The following is a 24,386-nucleotide window of genomic DNA, read 5'->3' as shown; positions in this document are numbered from 1 at the left end:
TGTGACTGTCTTTATTTTATACTTAATATATATTTTACATATTATACCTATTCGTGTTTCATTATGAATCGAAATATAAAAGACTTAATAAACTCTATTAAAAATTTAAATTAATTAATCAAGTTTGAATACCTCATTCTACCTTAAAATTAATAACTTAAATCAAGTCTTAATACGGTCACGGCTCAAGATTTTTTTGTCCATTTCAGCGTTCTTTTTACTCTTTTGACGTTGCGTTGACAGCTTTTACCTAAATTCGCGCGGAATATTTTTGTGAAATGGCTCTTAAATGTATGACGGATTGTACAGAGCCCCTAGTGGGAAACGCCCAAAAACTAAAATTTTCATACATTTATAAACGCGTGCACTAGTGAGCGCGTTTGATGTAAACACACAAAATAAAATAAAAAATCAAAAATATTTATTCAGTTTAGACCACAAGTGGCACTTATGAACGTCACACTCAGCCCACTGGTGTTATGATATTGTTTTACAGTTAATAACAAAATGATTTCCACTCAGGTGCTAGCTCTCCTCAAGCCGGTGATCCGCACCCGCGGCTATCCCACGTCCCTGTGCGCGCTCAAGCTCGCCGCAGAGGTGGCCAAGGCTCGCAGCCACGAGCTCGGCGACGAGACCGTGGCCTCGCTCATGGAGGGGGTCGGACAGGTAATACGTCCTTCCACGCAGGTGCTAATCCTTCCACACAGGTGCTAGTCAGCAAAACATCCTTCCACATAGGTGCCAGCCCTTGGTTTCTGAAGGAAGAGGTCGGACAGGTGAAACATTCACAGGTGCTAGTCAAGAAAATATTCTTCCCACCCAGGTGCTAGTTAGCAAAACATGTTTCCACTTAGATGTTAGCCAGCAAAACATCCTTCCACACAGGTGCTAGTCAACAAAATGTGCTTCCACCCAAGTGCTAGTCAAGAAAACATGCTCCCACCCAGGTGCTAGTCAGCAAAACATGTTTCCACTCAGGTGCTAGTCTACAAAACATCCTTCCACCCAGGTGCTAGTCGACAAAACATCCTTCCACCCAGGTGCTAGTCGACAAAACATGCTTCCATCCAGGTGCTTGCCTTCGGTCTCTTATGGAAGCAGTCGGACAGGTGACTAAACATCCTTCCACTTAGGTGCTAGTCCTCTATTTCTAATGGAAAGGGTTGGAGAACATATTCTTCCACTCAGGTGCTAGCTTTTTTCAGTATTATTGTATAAACATCAGAATAACATATACCCCCTTATTTATAAAAAGTTACACCTAGGATAAATCCTGGATTAAAATGACATTTCCATACTAAATGTCAATTTAAGCCAGAGTTCAACTAGGTACGTAACTTTTATTAATAAGGGGGATAGGCTATGATTTATAACGATCTTTGACAAGCTAAATTTCACGCGTGCATAAACTAAAGCCCGGTCGCCGAGCACATAGAATTTCGTCCAATGACCCCAAGCTACCCATCCTTATCGCTCGCGCGTAATTATATTGCTGTCGCGACTGTGCGACGGGCGCCCGCAGTGAGTGTGCGAGCTTGGGGTCATTGGACGAAATTCTACGTGTTCGGTGACCGGACTTTAGTTAAAAACACTTCCATCTAACCGCCCACGTTGCCCACAGCTGGCCGACCACCAAAACTCTGCTGTGCGCAAAGCAGCTGTGTTCTGCATGGTGGCGTTTACCTTCGCGCTGGGCGAGGAGCGCATGCAGCCGCATCTCAAGCACCTGTCCGTCAGCAAGTACCGGCTACTGCAGGTGAGTCTCCTGTTGGGACGTCCACCCACGAGGTGGACCGACGACATCATATAGGTAGCAAGAAGGCGTTGGACGCAGGCCGCTACCAACCGGCCAACATGAAAAGCATTGGGGGAGGCCTATGCACAGCAATGAACGTCCTATGCTATGGCTCAAATGATGATGATGATGAAGTCCCCTAAGCTCCCGCGCACGGTTAGATCGCATCAATACAAAATGTTTAGAGATCGATGTTTTTACATGATACGGGCTGTCTTGATGCTTTGTGTTTGAGTTTCGATCAACAATACCAACTGGATCAGCGCAAAAATCACATCTGATGCGTTTCTTTCGACCTGCCTGTGGCCTAATTCACGTATCAAAACTTCATGCAAGCGATTTGATCGCTGGCGTCACTTTTTGTATTCACGTATTAATCGCCCGATTTTGTCTCGATTTCATTTTGATGCTTATTCGATCGGTCCTCCGCGGTATTTACCTTTTGAAGTTTGGTGCCAGTGATTAAATGTCAAGTGACAAATCGCTGAGTTGCGATCCTATTGAGTAATCGTGAATACGGATAGGACTGTCTTTCAATAGGACGACTTCTAAATGTTAACGACATTTTGACTGTTTCAAAATACGTGAATTAGGCCACTGATCGTAGATAACATTCAGTGTGACAGACAGATCTTTAAAAGTTAATTCGTTCCCCAGGTGTACATAAGCAAGCAGCGCGAGGAGGCGGGCCGTCCCGGCGGCGGCGGCGTAAGTTCCGGCGGCACGTAGCGGCGGCGGCGCGCGCGCACCACCACGCGCGCCACGCAGACTGACGCGCGCTAGGCAGCCGCCATCTTGGACGCCATCTTGGTTGGTGACGTAATGTAACTAGGGTTGCCAGATGGAAACTTACCAAATCCGGGACAATCCTACTAGGACAACGGTGTTGGGACTTGGCCATAGTAAAAATATCTTGGTTTCTCAAATGATTTAATTTGAATTTTAAAAGAAAAATGCCATTTATTTTCAAATACACACTTTTATTAAATAAGTAATGTACGTCAACGTACATAATAGGAATCACAGGCAGGCCAGCCGTGTCATTTGTTATTACATATATTAGTTTATTTTGACACATAACTATTAGGTTTTCGGAAATCCGGGACAGTAATGTCTAATTACTGGACACGGGACAAGACGCAAAATTCCGGGACAATCCCGGATTTCCCTGGCATCTGGCAACCCTAAATGTAACTGACACATTATAAAGAAGATTATAGGTCGCGCAAAAAGAGTTGAAGCGAAGACATAGTCACACTTGATGTAATATTGGTCATTAACTATGAAATTAGCGTTTTTTTTTTCTTCAATATTCATTAGTATTTCCTTCATATTGTAGCCATGTTCATCGTTCTTTTTTATTTGAAATTTGATTTCAAGGACTTACTTTTAACCAACTTCTATATACATTTTTAACAAATTTTGATTTTTTCAATTAGAATTAAATCTTCAAAGAAAGCTCGTCCTAAGTGGCATCAGTTTTCGTTACAAAAGTAAAAATGTTTTTACACAGATACCAATTAAAAAAACTTGATGTTTTCTATTGAATTAGTGTTGTTTCAAACTACCTACAAAATTTCAAAAAAATAGTCTTAGTATTTGAACATATACAAATCTTTGCTTATGTTAACAACTTTCGCTGCGCGACCTATGCTTGTTAAAATGGTGTGCCGTTCATTAATCGGTTACGGATTAATTAAAAAATAATATGTCAAGATTTTGTTTAGTTCCAATAAATACAGTAATAAATATAGTCTTGAAAATTTAATTCACTAATCTTTTAAAAGCTAAAGTAAAACTTTCACTGTGTAAAATGTAAACACATCACAAATACATAATTAACTAAATAGCATCACACTTTTTTATTTTATGAACACTGATTAAATATCACTTTTTGCAAAAACAGAAAAAATAATACTGTAAAGAATAAATGAAAAAAATATTTAACACATTTTTAAAGTACTAATTATTTTGACAACTTCATAACCTGATGGAACGTTTGTCAAACGTCAAAAACCAAACAAGATGGCGTCTAAAGAACTGTCAAAGAACAAGATGGCGACGAAAGAACTGTCAAAGTGTAGCAAGTCGAGCGCGGCGGGCGGTTATTTAAACGTTTATTTGTGACGAATGTCGGTTGAACGCGGTGTTGTATAAACAACTTTAAGTCGGAGTGTTTGAGCTCTAAGTCGCGTGACGAACGCTTGATGTTACTTGAGAGAAAGGGTGTTGAGAAAGAGACGACAGTTTTGATTTTGTATAGCACTATCTCTGTCATTTACACAAAAAAAGTTAATTTTTATGCATACTTCGTCTCTTTCTATCGAATATTGTTTTCGCTATGATAGAAAGAGACAGTGATACCACTAAACCTTGTTCTAAAAGTACTAGTTTTCTATCAAAATGTCAGCAAAAGTCTTCCAACATTGTAAAGTTTCCTTGAAAAGCAACTTACAACTAATTTCCTCAAGAAATTGAACTTTAACGCCTTTAACATAAGATTAAAAAACAATTGAACAATTTTGTAAAATTTAGTTCATAAGAAAAGTGTGACAGAGATAGCGCTCTACAACTGAAACTATCTGCGTCTCTTTCTAAACCCAAGTGTAATTTCTCTCCGTGTGTCCCTAATTTGAGAATAGGGTAAATGTAAACAACAAAATGTGAACCTACCCGCATATTTTAAGGGTAACAGCACTAGTCATTTGACCGACAGTTGATATTGTATTTTGGACATTATTCCTTTAATATTACGTTGTATGGTTTGTTTATTGCGTACATAGTTTATTATTTTTCCTCTTTAAAAGAACCCCTTTTTTGGAAGTCGGCTAATTCCTAAAAACATTCCTAATGACATCAAAAATCACAGTTACACCCGTATTCACAAACAAAAACAATGCTTGCTTAAGTGAAGCAGCAAATCTAACGCACAGCGTTGAATAGAGCTCTGTGATTGGTTCGTGTGTCACCCTGTGCGTCCACGCGCTGTGAGACGTCGTAATGTTTGTGAATACGGATGTTAAAGTACTAAGTGACAGGTAAAATATGTCAGTCAACTGTCCGTAACTTTATCTGGAAGATAAAAATAATAAACTATGTAACGTGAAGTTATGTGAGTTACAAAAGACACGTTCCTTTTATTTGGTATTGGGCAGCGCGCGCGTCGTATGTAAGGGTAGCTTAAGATTAGATCTATGATGGCTGACGTTTCTATAAGTTTTATGACATGTGTCAGATGTCAGGGCAAGGGTATATTAGTTAGACAACGCTGAAGTGTCTCAGACATGACATTGTCAGGAGGGCGCTACTATCTATACTGGACTAGCTTTCCGCCCGCGGCTTCGCCCGCGTGGAAATTTGTCTGTCACAGAAAAACTATCGCGCGCGTCCCTGTTTCAAAAACCGGGATAAAAACTATCCTATGTCCTTTCCCGGGATTCAAACTATCTCTATGCCATGCATTTCATCAAAATCGGTTCAGTGGCTTAGGCGTGAACGCAAGACAGAGTACCTTTCGCATTTATAATATTTGTACAGATTATTAGTTCAGATTATTGCCACGTTGGGTCGTTCGTTCGTTCGTTTCAGCCAAATGACGTCCACTGCTGGACAAAGGCCTCCTCCAAGGTTTTCCACAATGCACGGTCCTGCGCTGCCCGCATCCAGGCTCTTCCCGCGACCTTTACCAGATCGTCGGTCCACCTAGTAGGAGGCCTGCCCACGCTACGTCTTCCAGCCTGTGGTCGCCACTCGAGAACTTTTCTGCCCCAACGGCCATCGTCTCTACGAGCTATGTGCCCCGCCCACTGCCACTTGGTTTTAGCAATTCTGCGAGCTATGTCGGTCACTTTGGTTCTCCTGCGGATCTCCTCATTTCTGATTCGATCACGCAGGGAAACTCCAAGCATGGCCCGCTCCATCGCCCTTTGGGTGACCTTGAGCCTTCTTATGAGGCCCATAGTAAGCGACCACGTTTCGGATCCATAAATCAACACTGGCAGCACACACTGCTCGAAGACTTTTGTCTTGAGACACTGCGGTATTTCGGACGTGAGTATATTGCGTAGCTTCCCGAACGCTGCCCAGCCGAGTTGGATTCGACGATTGACCTCTTTCTCGAAGTCGGCCCTACCTAACTGGACTGTTTGTCCCAGGTATACATAATTGTCAACAACTTCGAGTGTAGAGTTGCACGTTGGGTCACCATATAATTATTATATTTACAGGAGGGCGCTAGAAAGAAAAAAAGAAAACAAAATATTTTGGCAACAAAAGACATACACAAAAAAATTAACAAAGTTGCCAAAAAAGGTCACCCACTCAGTAACATCAAGATGTTACTTGTAACTGCCAAGACACTACGTCTACTGTAAATATTAATTTTTGCCACCTGACGTTTCAGATTCGTTTGTCTATGTGAATACTTGTGTCAACAACTTTGGTGTCAAACTGCGTCAGACAAGACAAGACTTATCATGCCATTGGCATTGTCAAAAACTTATCGAAACGCCAGCCTTAAGGTGTGATGTGAAGTGAGATTCGTCTGTGCGGTGATGTGTAAAATAGCTGTATGTATGTACAGGTTTTGTATTTATTACGCGGTTTTCGTATTAGGTATATAAAGAGCGTTGGTGCGATGTGCTAAGTTTTATCAGTAAAGGTGCAGCATTTACAAGAGTACTTGATGGTAAATTGATAATGCGATTACTATCATAGCTCATGAGTGAGTACCATCAACTAACTTTGAATCAGACTCTGATTCGGCGAACTTCGTATCGCCTATGTTCATCAGCAATAATGTAGGAGAATGGCGCAAGAATTTTTAAAATCGGTTCAGTTTTTGAAGCTTATTCAGTACAAACAAACAATCTAATATTTCCTCTTTATAATACATATTAGTGTAGAAAATGCAAGTAAGTATATCAATGTTATATCACACCTAATGTTACAGTTGTCCAACACAGTTGTCCAACACTATCAATTATTAGTTCATTTTTGACAAAACGCAAGATTCCTTTACAGTCCACTACTGGACTATGAGCCTATAAAGGGCTGTTGATGCAAGATTCCTAAATAGGCTAGTTTCCTAAAAAAATTTTTTTAGTCCGTCATGTTTAATATCAAAAAATATTGGACACATATATTTTTATTTGTCAATCTAACAAATAATTACATAGTTATGGTGCGTTGAAGTTCCGCGCCACGTCACAAAGTGCAGCACTTTTATGCACTCATTGACGTCACGGGCCTCTTCTTATGAACTGTGGCGCGCTTTATCTCTTTAAATTTTCATTAGTTTGAAAAAGTGAAAAATACGTGTAGAGTATTTTTTGATAAGTTAACTGACGGACTAATTAAAACTCTTGCTTTTTGACCCAAGAAACATCCCTATTATTATAGCATTTACAGGAGGGCGCCACTATCAATACTGGGTTGTTATTTCCAATTTTTGCCATTTGACGTTTCAGAATCGTTTGACTATAAGCTGACAACAAAACATGATATTATTATGTAGTTGTAACTTGTAACACATCGCACCAACACCCTCTCGCTAGATTGAAATAGGCGTTTCTCTGTCGCACTCGGTAAGTAAGGAGCTTGAATCGACGTGGCCGCGTGTTCACATCCCGGTTAGTGCTTCAAATGTGGTTTTAGACAACTTTCGCTGTAGTTAGCACCTATGTACAGTCAGCGTCGAATAGCTCGTGACACCCAAAGTGGGCCAAACGTTGATAACACAAGCTTATTTCAATTGTAACAAAAAGGTTGCGGACTTTTTGGCTACTTTGCGTGTCCCGAACTATTTGACGGTGACTGTACCCTGCTGGATTACTGACATTTGGCAGTAAGATTAGCAGTTCAAAGTATGATGGTTAACTATACTGTACAAAAAAGATATAAAAAAAAACTTTGAATTTATGCCAAAATGAAAGTTGTCTAAAATCACATGCAATCGGATATTCGTAAGTCGATGTAGCTTGTTTTTTTTTTGTAGGAACTCTGAATTACTAAATAGAAACTTAAAAGGATATTAAAATATTTATTGACGTCCACTTTAAAGGCAAAAGAATAACTAAAAAAATGATTTATGTAAACTTTTTCCCATAAAATGTTTACACTATTGTCTTTTGCTTTAAAAGTGTACGTCTTTTCATTCATAATATTTCTTTAAAATAACGGATAAATCTATAAGTGCCCTTCACCACATTACCTACAAATTCGGGGAGTAGAGTTGTGCTAGCATATTTTTTGGCATATTTTTTTGTTAAAAAATATTTATGCCAAACCAAAATCGATGGCTCGTTAAATTTTTCGTCAAAAATTTAACTAATCAACTTTTATTTTTAACAAAAAACTATGTCAAAAATCAGATTTTGATATTGAACACGAATTTACAATATAAATCAAAGTAGACAGTTGAAAATAGCGCAGACTAGATGAAAATATAGTGGAATATTTACTAATAATAAATAAATAAGCAGTTAATCTATTTTTAAAACATTAAAAAAGAAATCTGCTATCGAAATTGATGAATCGATTCGAAATTTTACGATATTGTTTCTTTTACTTTGATATTTTTTCGTTAACTAGTCTTTATGCGACTAAAAGTTTTGGATATTAACTATCTTCTATCACAATGATAACCATTGTGCATTGCTGGGCACTCTTATTTAACATAACAATTTTATTACGTTTGAAAATACCTTTTTTTTGCATAATTTAAATGATAGGCCAAAGTTCTGCTGTCAAAAGTGCTTTTAATGACATGTTTTTGACAGTCAAATGTCAAAATCAACCATTAGGACGCAAAAGAAAAGCAAAATTGATAAAATTATGTTGCAATTTTTTGGATAAATCGTTTATTTACATTATTGTCGCTGTCTATTTTTGGTAACATTATGTATAACTAACTTATGTTCTAAAAATCATGTACATCACTATTTGAATTGACTGTATTTCGTTCTAAACTTTAAATTTTTGAAAATAATGTATGGAAAGGAAAGCTACATAGCACGATATGTTTTTGTATAGATTGTCACTTAACTAATAGTAAAGAAAACCTGACTAAATGTAACACAAGTCAGTCGGTGTTATTTTTGATCACAAAAATAATAATCGTTGTCAAAATCTCTCATAGTTTTTGAATAATTGAATTAATTTATCATTGGTTATTAAAACTAATTATATTTAACCTTCGTTAGATTAAATTAAATGATATAATCATTGCTTCTTTAGCTTTAGAGATTAACAAAATAAAATAATTTGAAACCGTTAATTGAGAGATTTTGACAGCGCCACGTTGACAGTTTGACAGCTGTCAGTCTTCGATATGAGGTTTCAATTTTTATATATTTAAATATGTTTGTGTTATATTAGACGGCGTTGGTTAGTATATGTGCCTTCATGCCAAAAACTTGTTGCGTTCACATTATATAAAATTAATACTCCTAAGATGTTTGTATTGAGCTCCAGCTAAGGAAGGGACGCTACGCTGTATGAACCGATGTGTCATCAATGTTGTATGTTTGTAAGTAAGTATGTATTTGTATTGTACATTTATTGTATCAGTTTTTTTCCGCAGTACGGACGCTTGAGTTGAAGATGTTGGTTTTGAACTTTTTTTTTTTAATTAAAAATAATAATGTGATCATTGTATTGCCTGATCGTGCAACAGATGAATGAATGTTTAAAAGTAAATTAAAATTAAAAATGCTAAATCACTCTTAACGCGCGCCGTGCCATTTTGACATTATCTGTCACTATGACATCTGTCAAAAGTGTCGGTTGCAAAGATGGCGCCGGCGAATCACGTTTTCTAACTTCAATCATCTGTCATGTTCTTTTTCGTTTTTCTCCTTTTTTTTAAGCTTAACTGTCATGTCATGGGCGACTTACTTTTTTAACTATACCTAGACTTTGTATATCGCGTGTTGGAAAGGTTATTTTAAATGTTTTAACCGTTTAAAATGCAGTTTTGATTTTATTAAATGATGAACGAGAAAGAAAAATATTGATTTGACCATCATAATGTGGTTTTGATTATGTTTTCAATTATTTTGCTGTCACATACAGACGTCAACACAAATGACGAATTTCTCAATTTATTTTAAACTTTCTATCTTTACCATAAGGTTGAAAATAGATTGAAGGTTTGTAGCAAAAATGTGTGTTGTCGATTGTAAAAAAATAATCGTTTAAAACAATTTAAAATGACCTTTAATGCCCTTATAAACAGTTTTCAATGTGAACTAAAGTTGTTGAATCTCAATGTACTTTTGTTTTGTAGTTTCAATGGTTTTAATTTGAAAACAATAGCTTTAAGATTATATTGTCTCGATATTAAACATTGTTCTTTGATATTTTTTTTTTCAATTAGAAAAGTCATACATAAATATTTGTGTTGTGTAACTATAGCTCTAGGGCTTATCTCAGTGATTAGGTATGGGAGGGTGTTTTTGTAACGTCAAACGTCAGCGAGACTTCAGATTTGTGTGCTGTCACGTTATACAGGGTGTCCTAGAATGGGTGAATCGTTCCGAAATGCTGTTGCGTTACCTTTACTCGGAAACGACACACTCCGAACATAGAGGTATTTATAGACGGTGACCTTATTCCCTGCTGCAACCAGGTCAAATTTTTGGGTCTGACTCTAGACTGTAGACTGTCAGGTGTCGCTCATTTTAACTCCATCCTTAAAAAGGCGGAAAATGGAATTAACGTAATTCGCGCCCTTTCAGGCACTTGGTGGGGGGCCCACCCTTACTCTCAAAAGCTCCTTTATAACGCCATTGTGCGCAGTCATTTTGACTACGCGTCTTTTCTTTTGGACCCTTGTAACAAAGCAGCCCTTGATAGATTATCCAAAACACAATCAAAGTGCTTACGCATAATTTTGGGAGCAATGAAATCTTCGCCTATAAATGCGTTACAAGTAGAGTGCGTTGACCCTCCCCTCTATTTGCGTAGGCAGTACCTCAGCGACCGTTTCTTTGCTAAGGTCGCTCAGAATGCCTCTCATCCACTTTTAAAAAAACTTGAGCTTCTCTCGTCTTCTAACATTTCATCTTCTTCTTTTCAAAAGACACCTTGCATTTTGCTGAGCTTCCAAAAATTTAGTCGTCTTCCATGCCCCATTACAAAAACTCCTGTTTTCCCTCTCTTCTCCAATAGCTTTGAATCTTTAATATTTCAACCGCCTGTTATTTTAAATTTCGGTATTTCTAAAGATTCCCCTGCCGCACCCCAAGAATTCAGAATTATTTTATCCGAACACTGGCAAGGCTGGCTCACGATGTACACAGATGCGTCCAAGCTCGCTGATGACGGCTGCGTCGGCGCCGCAGTGTGGATACCTGTGTACAAAATCGCTCTTAGTTACAAATGTCCCCCAGTGACATCGGTTTTTACCGGTGAAGCAGTGGCAATTTTAGAAGCAATTCTATACGCTAAATCTCACTCATTAAATAATGTTTTAATTTTTTCGGACTCCCTAAGTTGTCTCCAATCGATTCTGGCTAATACTTTTAAGTCTAAAGTTAAATTTCCAACCGTCTTAAAAATAAGAGAAGCTCTTTTTGATTGCCGTTCGAAGGGTATAAATATCGTTTTGGCTTGGATCCCTAGTCACAGAGGAATTCCAGGAAACGAATCTGTTGACTCATGCGCAAAACATGCTATATCCTCTGGCTCCCTAGAGCACTACTCACTATTCTCTCATGACGCTGCATCCCTCTCCCTAGCCCATCTTTATAAATCGTGGAGAACTCATTGGGACAATTCAAAAAGGATGGTTGGCAAATACTATGCAGACATTCAAAACGATATTCCCCCTAGACCCTGGTTTTTTAAACACAAATACTTACCAAAAAGTTCTGTATCAATTATATGTCGACTGCGAATTGGTCATGCGTGTACTCCGGTTCACCTTGCGAAGATGCACATAAAGGATAGTTCCTTATGCGAATGCGGCTTAGACGAAGGCACAACTAATCACATTTTCTTCAATTGTCCAAACGTAGGTTCCTCCTTATTTGATTTCCTTCCTGAAAGCGTTCCTCGCCCTACTAATATTAAATGTTTATTAAATTCTATGGACCCACCGCTTTTGAAACTACTATCAAAATTTATTCAATCCCGCAAAATTCGTTTGTAGGTAACCGAAATTTTTTTCTTTCCTCTCCCAATCTTTCGTCCCACCTACCCCCTTCCTTACATTTTAATTTCTATGTTATGTATCTATTTGTGGTGTCTCAATTTGTGTTGTCTTTTTTGTTATAGGTACACAAATAATAATTTTGCTTATTATTAGAAACGTTAAATATTTTTGTTTTTTTTTGTAAACCCTGTTACTTTGTCAAAACTGTTTACGTGACATTGGCGAAATCATGGTTCTCAAAACCAAGCCGTTGCCATAAAAAAAGAAGAAGAAGAAGAAGAATAGAATGGGTGAATCAAACTGGTAGGGGAGGTAGCTCTACTAATGTACTATCCCTAAAAAATATGAAAACAAAGCGCATAAGGACACGAAAAATTTTTTTTAAAGTGAAATTTAGCTTTGCCTAAGTATCTGGCTATAATTGCTGCGTTTGGAGTTTATTTGTACTTTTTTCTTACTAATATTAATTGTACATGATCGCTTCGTTTATCTGTAAACAAACTTTTGAAAATAATGACTAGATTTCGAGATTAGAGCACATTATTTAAAAAAAAATCCGAACTCATTTTTTTTCATATTTTTTAAAGATAAAGCCTGGTCCGTGAGCACGTAGAATTTTGTCCAATGACCCCAAGCTAGTATCCTTATCGCTCGCACATAATTATGTTGTTGTCGCGTTTGCACACTCAATGAGTGCGCGCGTCGCACAGTCGCGACAGCAATATAATTACGCGCGAGCGATAAGGATGGGTAGCTTGGGGTCATTGGACAAAATTCTACGTGCTCACGGACCAGGCTTTAGTAACTATCAGTTTGATTCACCCATTCTGGGACACCCTGTATCTCAATGTCACGTCCCGTGCCGCTCCCATACCTCGGGCACTGACTGAAATAATCGCCAGATCTATAACTTGTATTGAAAATTCATTATTAAACATAGTTTTCGCCATTATTTAGCATTTATTCCCCATTTCAATGTATTTAACCAATTTTTTTCGTTTTCTATTGTAAGATATTATGTTAATCACAAAAGTACAGTTAATTGACGAACTTCTCCAATGGATTTTGATCTTTATACCTTTGGAATACGGTTCAAAATCGATTGAAGTTATTTGTCGGCTGACTACCTTACATTTTTACCATACTCGGCAAGGAGTGATATTTGAATTTGCAGAAAAATTATCATTTCTCCAAAAGTCAACAAGTCCCAGTCTACAATATTGTTATTTGTTACTTTAGAATATATCAGTCTCTCTCAATCACCAGTGAATCTAACATGAGTGACAGAGACAACCAGGTATTGCTTGCGTCTCTTGCCGAGTAGGTAAAAGCCCGTATTACAAAACGACTTAAAACTCGATTCAATCTAAGACATAGATTCTGTCTTTGATCTAAACATTGAAATTCAATCAATCAAAAGCGTCAATCTACAGCCCGGTTGCGTTAACTGCGCATCTGGCAGCCGTGACGTCACATCGACGATTTGGTACGGATCGAACGAACGCAGGGAGGTGGGCGAGAAAGAGAATCGCATTCGGCTGGTTTTAGAGTCACGCTGACGCACGCTGACCGTCAGCGCTGACAGCCGAAATGTATGAAGCGTTGGCGCCGAGCGATCAGCGTCACTCAGGAACGTTCCCTTCAATTACATACATATTGATCTGTCAGCGCCGACGATCAGCGAGCGGTCAGCGCGATTCTAAAACACGCCTTCCAGCCAGGTTAGCCCGATTGGGTTGTATGCCTGAAATTAAGTCTAGTTTTTTTCGTTTTCTAAGACCTTAGTTGTCTATGCTTTTTTATTTATTTTGTACCATAAGTTAGTATTTGTAAATAAGTTCGTTCTTCGAGTACATTGAAACCTGTTTATAAGTTTGTTTTTATATCGTTTTTGAATCGCAAGGGTGTGTTGAGATATGAATAACTATAAAATAAATACATAGTTATGTTTGAGAAAGTTGAATACATAAAAATGCATAAATGAATGTTGTAAGCCACTCCCACTTTGAGGAGGCGTGGATATCCATACTAAATTCATTAATTGTATGCACATCTAATTTATATTCATGACACATGGAGACATGGAGTATCATCTAAAATAATCCTGATATTGAAAAGTGAAAAAATAAAACAAATTCAGATTAACTTAAATGCAAAAAAAAGTGTGAGAATAAATTTAAAAACTGTCAAAATGTAGTTAAAGTCAAGCTGTCATTAAGTGGGCGTGGTTTAGCTGACTGCAGACTTGTCAAATGTCAAAAGTAGATGTCAAATCGTGGAAAATTCGAATGTGAACTCTATGGGAATTTCAATAAGGCAGAATATTCGTTGGTAAATAAAATATGTACAGTTGTATCAAAATGTGTATATTGAGATATATTGGTTTTGTTGAAAACACGAGTTATTTTAGAGGATTGTATATGAGATTTTGTTTGGAAAAACCCTTGTGTCAAAAACGATGTATAAACAATGGTATGATATATAAAAACTGCATTTATATAAATAAAAATAACGCTTGTGAGTGCGAGTGACTCTGTGTCAAACGTATTTAATTAATTGATTAATATTATTATTGAATATAATTATTAATGTACGATAGTTATGAATAAAAATGATTTTTAAGCCTTTAATGTGTTGTTTTTATTTATTATCCCCTTTTTAATAGCCTATAATTTAGTAAGTATAATAACTTACATACAGGGTGTCCCAAAAAGGGCGTGACAAACTTAAGATGATAAACTAATGAATGAGCATCCTACACAAAAAGAACTTTAGTAAATGTATCGCCATTTCAGATATATCTTTATTTTTTTATAAAATCCCCAATTCTTTGCCTCTTGTTCCTGTGTGTACAAATGAGCAGATATTTTCGAATAAGAATAAGAAAAACATGAAAAAAACTCGAATGGTGATACTTTTACTAAAGCAATTCTTAATCGCATAGATACCTGCATTTCATATCTCAATATAGGTACCAACTCATTAATATCTTACTCACTGCAATACAATTTTGTTAATAATTATATTTGCATTCAGTCGCAAATAAAATATCTTTCTTCTGACTCACAAAGTTCCGTGTGATTCATTTAATTTTACAGTTATCAATATTACTTTTGCGTTTGTTTTGAATAAGTAACAATTGGCCATCTGCTGGGAACAATGAGTAAAATTGGAACGCAAAATAAGTTCGCAATAACGAAACGCAAATAAGACCTGCCTCACAATATTTAAAATGACAATATTAAGGCGTAAATATTTTTTCATGGGATGGGCTAGAATCTAGATCCTAATTCCTAAAGTTCTCACATAGGTAGGTGGTAGGTACTTTGTTATCGTCGTATTTTTTTTTTGTATCCACCCACAATGTGAAAGCTTTTGTCTTGCATCTCACTCAACCGATGGAAATGTGAAAGTTTGAGAAGGTGGATCTTCATCATTAATTTAGGTATTCTTCCACGCAAAAACTTCTGAACTGGTTTTGATGAAACTACAGTAAGTATCATAGTTTTTACATTCGATATGAAGGTAGGCTAACAATTGATAAATTATGATGAATGAACCCCCGGTAAGCCCCCACAAGATGGTGTAATTTTTTATTGTCCAAATGGATAACTATTTTTTTATTTGTTTTTTTTATCCACAACGAGGAAGCTCTTGGTCTGTATCTCATCTGATGGTAAGTGACGATCAGGCCGAAGGTGGAAGAGAGCTTCACCCGGAATCCTCAACCACGGAGGAACTGGCTATCTTACCTCTAACTGCCGGAACACAACAATGCTGTTAACATTGTTGTTATGGCGACAGACTTAGGTAAGATAGTATTATATGTATCCTAGTTCTTCTTGGGATTCGAATCTAGAACCTGACGTCATTGTAACCGCTGATAAAAGGGGCGTTATGTATTACACAATATAACATAATGTTAACTTATCCAAAATAAAATAACTATGTAATATCGTCAGAGCAATTTTTCTTCATGACAACACACCGAAATAAATCATTTCCTTTATTGACTTATTTATTTTATTTACATACCATTTACGTGCGTTTATTTGTTCTTGTGTGAGCAGACACAATTAAATTGAAACAAAAGCATGAAAAACATACGCTCTTTGTTTTATATACGTACCTACTAATATTGACGAGGTTTGGCTGTATGTCTGTTTGTCTGCCATTTAATTAGATACTGTGGTAATGGGTAGGAGACATAGCTATAGAACTGTCGGATATAGGCAGGCCTCCCACTCGATGGACCGACGATCTAGTTACGACGGTGAAGGTCGAAGGTTGTGGATATCTTTAAGGCCTAAGTATTCAGACCTAAGCGGTATTCGCTACCGTCTGCGGCAGAGAAAACACAGCGGCAGCGAATATCGCTCAGGTCGCTCTAGCCGCGATACTTGATACTAAATACCTGAGCGAAACCCGCGCGGTATGTACCTCTACCCACAGCGGCAGCGAGTATCGCTCAGGTCGCTCTAGCCGCGATACTTGATACTAAATACCTGAGCGAAACCCGCGCGGTATGTACCTCTACCCACAGCGGCAGCGAATATCGCTCAGGTCGCTCTAGCCGCGATACTTGATACTAAATACCTGAGCGAAACCCGCGCGGTATGTACCTCTACCCACAGCGGCAGCGAATATCGCTCAGGTCGCTCTAGCCGCGATACTTGATACTAAATACCTGAGCGAAACCCGCGCGGTATGTACCTCTACCCACAGCGGCAGCGAATATCGCTCAGGTCGCTCTAGCCGCGATACTTGATACTAAATACCTGAGCGAAACCCGCGCGGTATGTACCTCTACCCACAGCGGCAGCGAATATCGCTCAGGTCGCTCTAGCCGCGATACTTGATACTAAATACCTGAGCGACACCCGCGCGGTATGTACCTCTACCCACAGCGGCAGCGAATATCGCTCAGGTTTGAATAGGCCTTTATTCTTTGGGAGAGGCAGCAGTAAGTAGGCGACTTTAAATTTAATCATATTTATTAGACAGTGCAGTGGCCACCTTCTCAGTACCAGACAAACTTGCGAGCAAATCCAAGTTTAAATTAAAGTAAACAAAGTATTTATCGAATTATAATCGTTTTCATACCTTTATTCGCGTCAATTGGACCAAAGTTTGTACAGCTGAGCAAATGACATAAATATTGTCCCATACTTTTCCAGAACCAGCGGCTGTTAATTTGAATTATTGTGCAGTAGTTTCGCAGAACATAGAGCAGAGAGTCGTGTCGGGCTCATCACAAAATGGCGTCCAGACTTATTGTTTTATCTGTGATTCTCGCTGCCGCCTGGGCCGGTAAGTAAAATATAGAAATTGGAAAAAAGATTTTAAGGAAACCTCAAAAAGGGCTAACCAAAATAATAAATTGGATTTATTTGGATAACTAAGTAGATGATTATTTTGTTTTTTTCTTTTGTTTTTAAGCGTAGTCAATTTTTAGTGTTCCGTAGTCCATTATGAATGAAATAAATAATGTTCTTTTTTTAATTTATTGTATTTCACTTTTTTTTATTTTAAGTCCTAATAAAAAAGTTAAATCAGTTTCCTTTAATTCTACTACTGATCAGTTTAGGCATAGAAGTCATAAATATTTAATTTTTCAAATTAAACTTTCAAAAAGCGATTTTTAAAGTATCCGCGTATAATAAATCTAACTTTCTTAACACCCTGTAGCACCCAGTGTTCGACTACTGCAGTCATTAACGCTTCAATCTTTCCATGTAAAATTGTAAATGGCTACAAATAAAGTTTTATTAAATAAATAGTAAGCACTGTGTAAATTATATTATAAAACCTCATATTATGTATAATAATACCTATTCTATGCAAATAAATGTTTGAATTTGAATTTATTTATTAAATTTATTTTAGCTTCACCACCAGTACCACAACCCAAATCTGGTAAAGTGAGGCCATGCTACCTAAACGACTACAAATGCATCGCCGACAACCTGGCAGCTAACAGCAAATGCAACAAGAAGGTCGTGGGTTCGGTGCCAAGCCAGTACACAGTGAGGAACCAGCGGTTCGAGACACCATACTTTAACTCGTCGTACGTCGATAACGTGTTGATCGTGAGGAATCATAATAAATGCTACGTTTCGGAGTTCTTGTGAGTATGAATAAGTATTTAGTAAAATAACTGAATTGATAAGTTTTTTGAAAGTCAAGTGCTGAAGTGATGCTGCAAAATGCTGAAAAAAGTCTCGCTCGAGGCTAATTTTGTAGTTTAACTTTAACTGCGTCATTTAATTTATTAAAAACTTAAGTAAATCTCTTCAAATACCGATTCGGTTTAAATATTGATCTTTAGATCAAAAATGATAAAATGTCCAATAATTTTGTTAAATTATAAAGAAAGTTTATACGAACCATCTTTTTAGAAGTCGGTTCAAAATGTAACTAAATTATATCTGACCAGCATGGAGAGTGCAGAACAAATCCTCCATTTGCCTCTAAAGCCTGGTCCGTGAGCACGTAGAATCCCGTCCAATGACCCCAAGCTACCCATCCTTATCGCTCGCGCGTAATTATGTTGCTGTCGCGCTCGCACACACACTGCGGGCGCGCGTCGCACAGTCGCGACAGCAATATAATTACGCGCGAGCGATAAGGATGGGTAGCTTGGGGTCATTGGACAAAATTCTACGTGCTCACGGACCAGGCTTTAGTAAGTAATTTATAGGGTCGTGCTCCTGCAGTGGAGACTAGCGCCCGTATTCACAAACATTACTATGAGATCTCACAGTGGGCGTAGACGCACGGGAGACACACGTACCAATCACAGAGCTCTATTTAACGCTTTGCTGCTTCACTTAAGCAAGCACCGTTTGTGAATACGGGCGTAAATGACCTGATGATGATGATAAAAAAAATATAACAATGTTTTTCATCTCTTTCTAAAGCTTCAACATAGACAGAGACACGCTAGTCCTGTCGGTGGACTGCCCTAAACTCGACCTGGACTCAAACCGCACCCTCATCCAGCACCACTCCTTAGGGGAGGATACGGAATACAACTACCACATCAGGGGAAATTACCGTGAGTATTACCTTTCTTCTTCTCAGTCGGTACACTCTGGTCAGAGCAGGGGCGTAGCTACTAAGGGGCAAGGTGGGGCAGTGCCCCGGGGCCCCCAAGCTTAGGGGGGCCACAAATCCTTACCAGAAAATCTCAATTGAACTGGTCTCATATAAATTTCTCCCATTTTCAACATAAATAGAGATAAATTCGAATTAGCCTAAATTCTTCTGTGGATTGGCACACTTTGACGGATAGCGATAATAATATGTGTGTTTTATTATTTATCTATGTGCGTTTTATTGTGAAGAGAAGAGAACGGTTAAAAAAAATAATGCTATAACAGGAGTGAGTAAGCTTAATGTCAATATATTGGATAATAAAACCTAACCAGTTCAGATTGTAGTGGGGCCCCATTTTTTTATTTGCCCCAGGGCCCTTGGTTACCTAGAGCTACGCCACTGCAGAGTGGTCGTGGTCATCATTGTGAATCACGATGAGTGATGTTCCTCGCAATACGGCGCCATTCCTCGCGGACTGCAGCTTTCCGGGCACTTTCGTTAACCGAACACTTAGTTGCGGCCTTGATCTGGTCCGTCCATCTCATTGGTGATCTACCACGTGGTCTGGTGCCCTCAACCACCCTCAACTTTTCCCTGCACTACGAGACACTCGTAGAGCTGATGGCCGTTCGGGCAAAAAAAAGTTCAAGTAGCGACCGCGGAAAGAAAGACTTGGTGCGGGTAGACCTCCGATAACCAAATAATGGGAATTGCGTAGATAAATCTATGCTAAATACCTAGGAATTATGATAAATTAGTACATGTTCACGCCTAGGTAAAAAAAAATGAAAATGTACAGGTACTTACCTAGTTCGGTAATCGCTCAGAAAATGTTAACTGTGAACTATGTAGGTACGAGTTACACTACGGACGGCAAGTAACACACAAATTAACGTTCATAAATATTAACCAGGTACATTGATAGGAAACCCACTAACCTGCAGAACTGATGATCGCCTTCACTGGCTGAAGCCAAGACCCGTTGAGTTTGGAAAACTTCTTGAATCGTTCTTCACAAGCATCACAATTCATTTCACAGTTTTACAGTACCTAGCTCACAATTTAAAAAGAGCGCATTTTCACAATAAAATTATGAAATGAAAATTAATATCAAGACAAAAAGTTAAAAAATACGGTGGCAGATGGATTGGAAATATTTTCAACAATGATTTGATTGGTTCACGAGACACGATGACAGAAGTTTTCATTGGCCGATGACTAGCGCCATCTATGCCGAATAATTTTTGAATTTACCGACAGGAAGTCATTACAAGAACTTTAATATTTAAACAATATTTTTTTTAAATTTGTGAGCCCAAGTTGTTAAAGTCATGAAATAAAAATTTGTTTTTTTTTTCGAGACGCACTTTCAATCTCTTTTTGAAAATAAAACAAAAATCGTTATTTTAATCAACTTGAACAATAATGTTTGGATGTTTTCTATGTATTAAGTACCTAATGTTTCTCTAATTAAATATTTTTATAAATACAGTTTTAGGTATATTCCTTGTCTAATACCCACAGTATTTTAAGCATGTGTTTTATTTAAAAGATCAGTGTTATCCTATATGTATTTAATACCTATCCGTTTCCGGGTGTACCCAATCATTGCCTACTTTAGGTCTAGATGGCGCAGTATCTAAGTCCTAGCATATTCTAAACAATGTTCCCTTTCTTCCCAGCTCTCATCCGCATGACCACGAACCTGAAACACGCCGACAAACTGGACCTGTGCTCGGCCTACGTGCTGGGTGACGTCACCGCGCTGCCGATCTTCAACATTGATCCACTTGGTAACTATAGAACTAATAGAAAAATTACTTTAGTTAAAAACACTCCCTTTTTTCGTAACTGGGGTTGTAGCACGGGTTGTAGTGGCCAAGTTATAATATTCTAACATCTATTTAGAACTGTGTAAGTTAAATTAGGTTGAACCATCCCCACTCTTCCATGGATGTCGTTATAACAACTAAACGGCCAGTGCAATCCTAGAAAGGCGTGGCGAAGAGACCAAGAAGAAAATGATTTCAATAAAATCCCGATGTAACAAAGCCAGGGTTTTTTTTAAGTCTTTTCGCCGCGCCATCGCTAGTTTTCGCTGGCCCATAGGGACAAAATAATATGCGTAAATAAGGCCTCCCCACCAACCTGGCCAGTGTTGGGAGTGTAAGCCAAATCCTCCATTTGCCTCTGGCAAATTGGAGAGGGTCGTGTTCCTGCAGCGAAATCAACATTGATGATGACTGGCTTCAACTACACGTCCCACTGCAATGCACAAGGTCTTCCCAACTATGGGCTGGTGTTAATAGTTTTTATTTTTCACAGACAAGCCAACAGCGAACTTCCTGTCGCACGACCTGACCTTCCTGAACATCTACGAGAGAGAAACCTTCTTCTATCGCGCACGCCATCTGCTGCGTTACTTCGTCAACTCTTACATCTGCAACTTCGGATGCAATTGAATAATTTGAAATAATGATATTATTATAAATATTGGGATTATTTGTGTATTAATTATGTTATTTTGGGAGCGGGAGATATAAAATAAAATAAAATTTTGTACAAGGCCTTTCTCATTTTCGAACCTTTTTCCAATCATAAAAGGTAGGCAATGTTGAAATATTTTCTTGAATAATTTAATATGAGGGTGAGATAAACAAATAAAAAATACAACCGCCATTATTAAATTGTATTTTAGGGTACATAAGCCTAGTTTCTGGCGCAGTCAGGTAAAAAAATTAAGCCATACGAGGAAATAAATCTATGAAGGAATTTTTTTACGTTTTTTTTCTTTTGATTAAAAAACAAATAAACCTTTTCAGTGCCATTCATTTTTTTTGTATATTTTTATTTATTATTAGTCACTTTTTTTGTTTTAAGTTTCAGCAGAAATAAAACGAACAAAAACTTTCCATCTTTTATTATCAAAAAATCACATCTGGAACACTATGCTTCAGGACTTTTAAAAAGGCAAAAGCTAACTTTATTAAATTATTTAACTTCATCTCAACATTCCTTAAAACTTTCGAACAATATGGAAAAATATGTACTATATTACATTAATAATATGGCGATCGTAGAATGGCCTTAGCTGTGGCTGAGAAAGAAGAAATTTAAAACGGTTCAGATTCAAGCAAAATCAAGCATATAAATGTAATATTTACAAGTTTTTTTAACCATTTAATCAATCCAAAACGCTTAAATTTCCAGTCTTTCAGCCACTACATTCAGTATAACTATGCTATATCCTCCACAACCTAATTCAATGTTTCGTTTCATACCAAATCATGCAAAATTTTAATATCTGTTTTGTTTATTTGTATCTGCCTTTTGTTAGCGAATTGAGTTTAAAACACAATATTTGATATAAGGCTATACGCGTACGGGTGACTTTTTGCACCTTTTTGTCACCGTGATAGTTTATCTTTCTCTTTTACACTTTTATAAAGAGAAGAGAGACATACTGTCACAGTGAAAAGTCATTCGCGCGGGCGCCCTTTTAGTCATTACATTGCATTTGATTGGTTAATCCAATTTTTTAAGTTTTTATAATCCACGATTATACACGATTCGATCTAAGATCACAGATAAACTATGTGAGAATGTTTATAACAGCATTATTGTTTTTATTACATCTACAAAGGCTTTCCATATTTCTTACAACGGGCGGATGATTTTTTTTATTTAACAGAATTTTTTATTGAATATCTCGTGCGATATCGGGTGATATACGAATACGAAAGAAAAGTTGTACAAAAAGTCATGTAAGAAGATAGGGGGTACACCCTACAACATAGAAAGATGTCGCACGACATATTTTGACATCAGACGACGTCGTACCATATATTTGGATGACAAACGACGTCTCACGACGTATTATAGACTTCAGACGACATAGGCTGACGTCGTACGACATAGCCTGATGACACACGACATATTAGTTCGACGCTACACTATGTAGCTCGTTATATTTGTTCCCTAATTTAAAAAAAACCTTTACAGTACACAAAAGACGAATTTTAAAATAAATCACAAAGGAAGATTATAAGATTTCTTCAAAAAAGAATAAAAATTAACTTAGTAAATAAAAACTCAGTAGCTCGTAACACATACACACCGAGTCCTGTAATACTGTAATACAAGTCCTTAAAGTGTTCGCTTTTCTATACACATATAGGCACATATTTATGACAGATTGATGACAACTAGCATCCAAGACAGATTAAACGCTTGTTAAAATATAAAATCACAACTGCATTTCTATCAAGGCTGACTGAGCAAGCAATTAGTGAAAATTAACACTAAAAAGTTGCCAGTTAAAAAGAAGAATTAGACCATAACGCATTCTTTCAAGATGAATACAACTTTTAGAAACGATCAAGTAAAATATGACTAAATATGTAGTAACAACCGATGTAGAGATAAAATAATTGATTATTAAAATAATTTCATTATCAATTTAAAAACAACCATTTTAAAAGTTCATTTTTGACAAAAGTATATAAATAAAACAATATTTATTTTTGGCATGGCAACATTTGACGGAAAATGGCAACCATCGAAATAGTTTGAAAGTGACAGTCCTATGTTTACCTAGGTACATTAATTTTGTTTAAAAATCGCACCTTTCACAACTCAATAAACTAAATAAAGTGCTACAATGTGTAACTCTATGTGCCATTGTTAGTAACCTTGCCATATTGAGCTACTACAAAATTTCAAAACTGCTCATTCGATTATAAACCTTAAACCAAAGACTTAAAGTTTATGATCTGCTAGTGGCCGTTACATAAAAAGTCTAGCTTATCTATTAAGCTTTACATAGTTTATATACGTATGTATAAATACTTAATTATAAATAAAATAAACTATACGAATGTTTAAGATTTATACATAAAAAATACTTATATTTAATCAAATTTAAATAGAAACTTAATGCATATTTAATAGGAAGTTTATGTTTTAAAAGATGTCAATTTACTGGTAATCCAATTGATTTTTAACTTTATCCCAATAAGTTTCAAAATCAATTGAAAAAAAATCATTTGGTTTAGGTAGAAACGCTGGCGTTCATTCGCAAATAACTTTACTAACTATTTATTTTTATATTAACTCTAATTACTAGTTTAAGGCTTTCATTGTTTTCAATTCAATTGCATCAAAAACCAGACAGCATTGTGGTGAAGACCGTTTTACGAAATTGGGCATTACATTTCTTATTTTTTAAATTGCATTTAAAAATGTCACAACTAAAATCCTAATAAAATACGAATTATGGTATATTTTTAACCTTCTAAGAATCCTCACTCAATTTGGGAGCTAATATCAAAGACA

The 24,386-nt window shown here is 37.1% G+C and overlaps 2 protein-coding genes across 2 annotated transcripts; both read left to right on the top strand.

Moving 5' to 3' along the window:
• The first annotated feature begins 507 nt into the window (after positions 1-507).
• On the top strand, positions 508-2,622 carry LOC135084951 (CLIP-associating protein-like). Its single transcript, XM_063979708.1, has 3 exons — positions 508-669; positions 1,625-1,759; positions 2,456-2,622. The coding sequence occupies exons 1-3, from the start codon at positions 508-510 to the stop codon at positions 2,525-2,527; spliced, it is 369 nt and encodes a 122-aa protein (XP_063835778.1). The 3' UTR covers positions 2,528-2,622.
• Positions 2,623-17,138: 14,516 nt separating this feature from the next.
• Positions 17,139-21,617, top strand: LOC135084964 (fibrohexamerin-like). The gene is made up of 5 exons (XM_063979722.1): positions 17,139-17,264; positions 17,841-18,081; positions 18,875-19,011; positions 20,735-20,845; positions 21,378-21,617. The coding sequence occupies exons 1-5, from the start codon at positions 17,213-17,215 to the stop codon at positions 21,512-21,514; spliced, it is 678 nt and encodes a 225-aa protein (XP_063835792.1). The 5' UTR covers positions 17,139-17,212; the 3' UTR covers positions 21,515-21,617.
• Positions 21,618-24,386: the final 2,769 nt, after the last annotated feature.

Source organism: Ostrinia nubilalis, chromosome 27, assembly GCF_963855985.1.
Source record: "Ostrinia nubilalis chromosome 27, ilOstNubi1.1, whole genome shotgun sequence".
Lineage (NCBI taxonomy): Eukaryota > Metazoa > Arthropoda > Insecta > Lepidoptera > Crambidae > Ostrinia > Ostrinia nubilalis.
The sequence above is the reverse complement of the archived record's forward strand: the minus strand, read 5'-3'. Positions and strand labels throughout refer to the sequence as shown.

Coding starts and splice junctions, on each gene's coding strand:
- LOC135084964 (XM_063979722.1), top strand. CDS start 17,213: ATGGCGTCCAGACTTATTGTTTTATCTGTGATTCTCGCTGCCGCCTGG. Junction 17,265..17,840: donor TCTCGCTGCCGCCTGGGCCG/GTAAGTAAAATA, acceptor AATTTATTTTAG/CTTCACCACCAGTACCACAA. Junction 18,082..18,874: donor TGCTACGTTTCGGAGTTCTT/GTGAGTATGAAT, acceptor CTCTTTCTAAAG/CTTCAACATAGACAGAGACA.
- LOC135084951 (XM_063979708.1), top strand. CDS start 508: ATGATTTCCACTCAGGTGCTAGCTCTCCTCAAGCCGGTGATCCGCACC. Junction 670..1,624: donor TCATGGAGGGGGTCGGACAG/GTAATACGTCCT, acceptor CGTTGCCCACAG/CTGGCCGACCACCAAAACTC. Junction 1,760..2,455: donor GCAAGTACCGGCTACTGCAG/GTGAGTCTCCTG, acceptor TTCGTTCCCCAG/GTGTACATAAGCAAGCAGCG.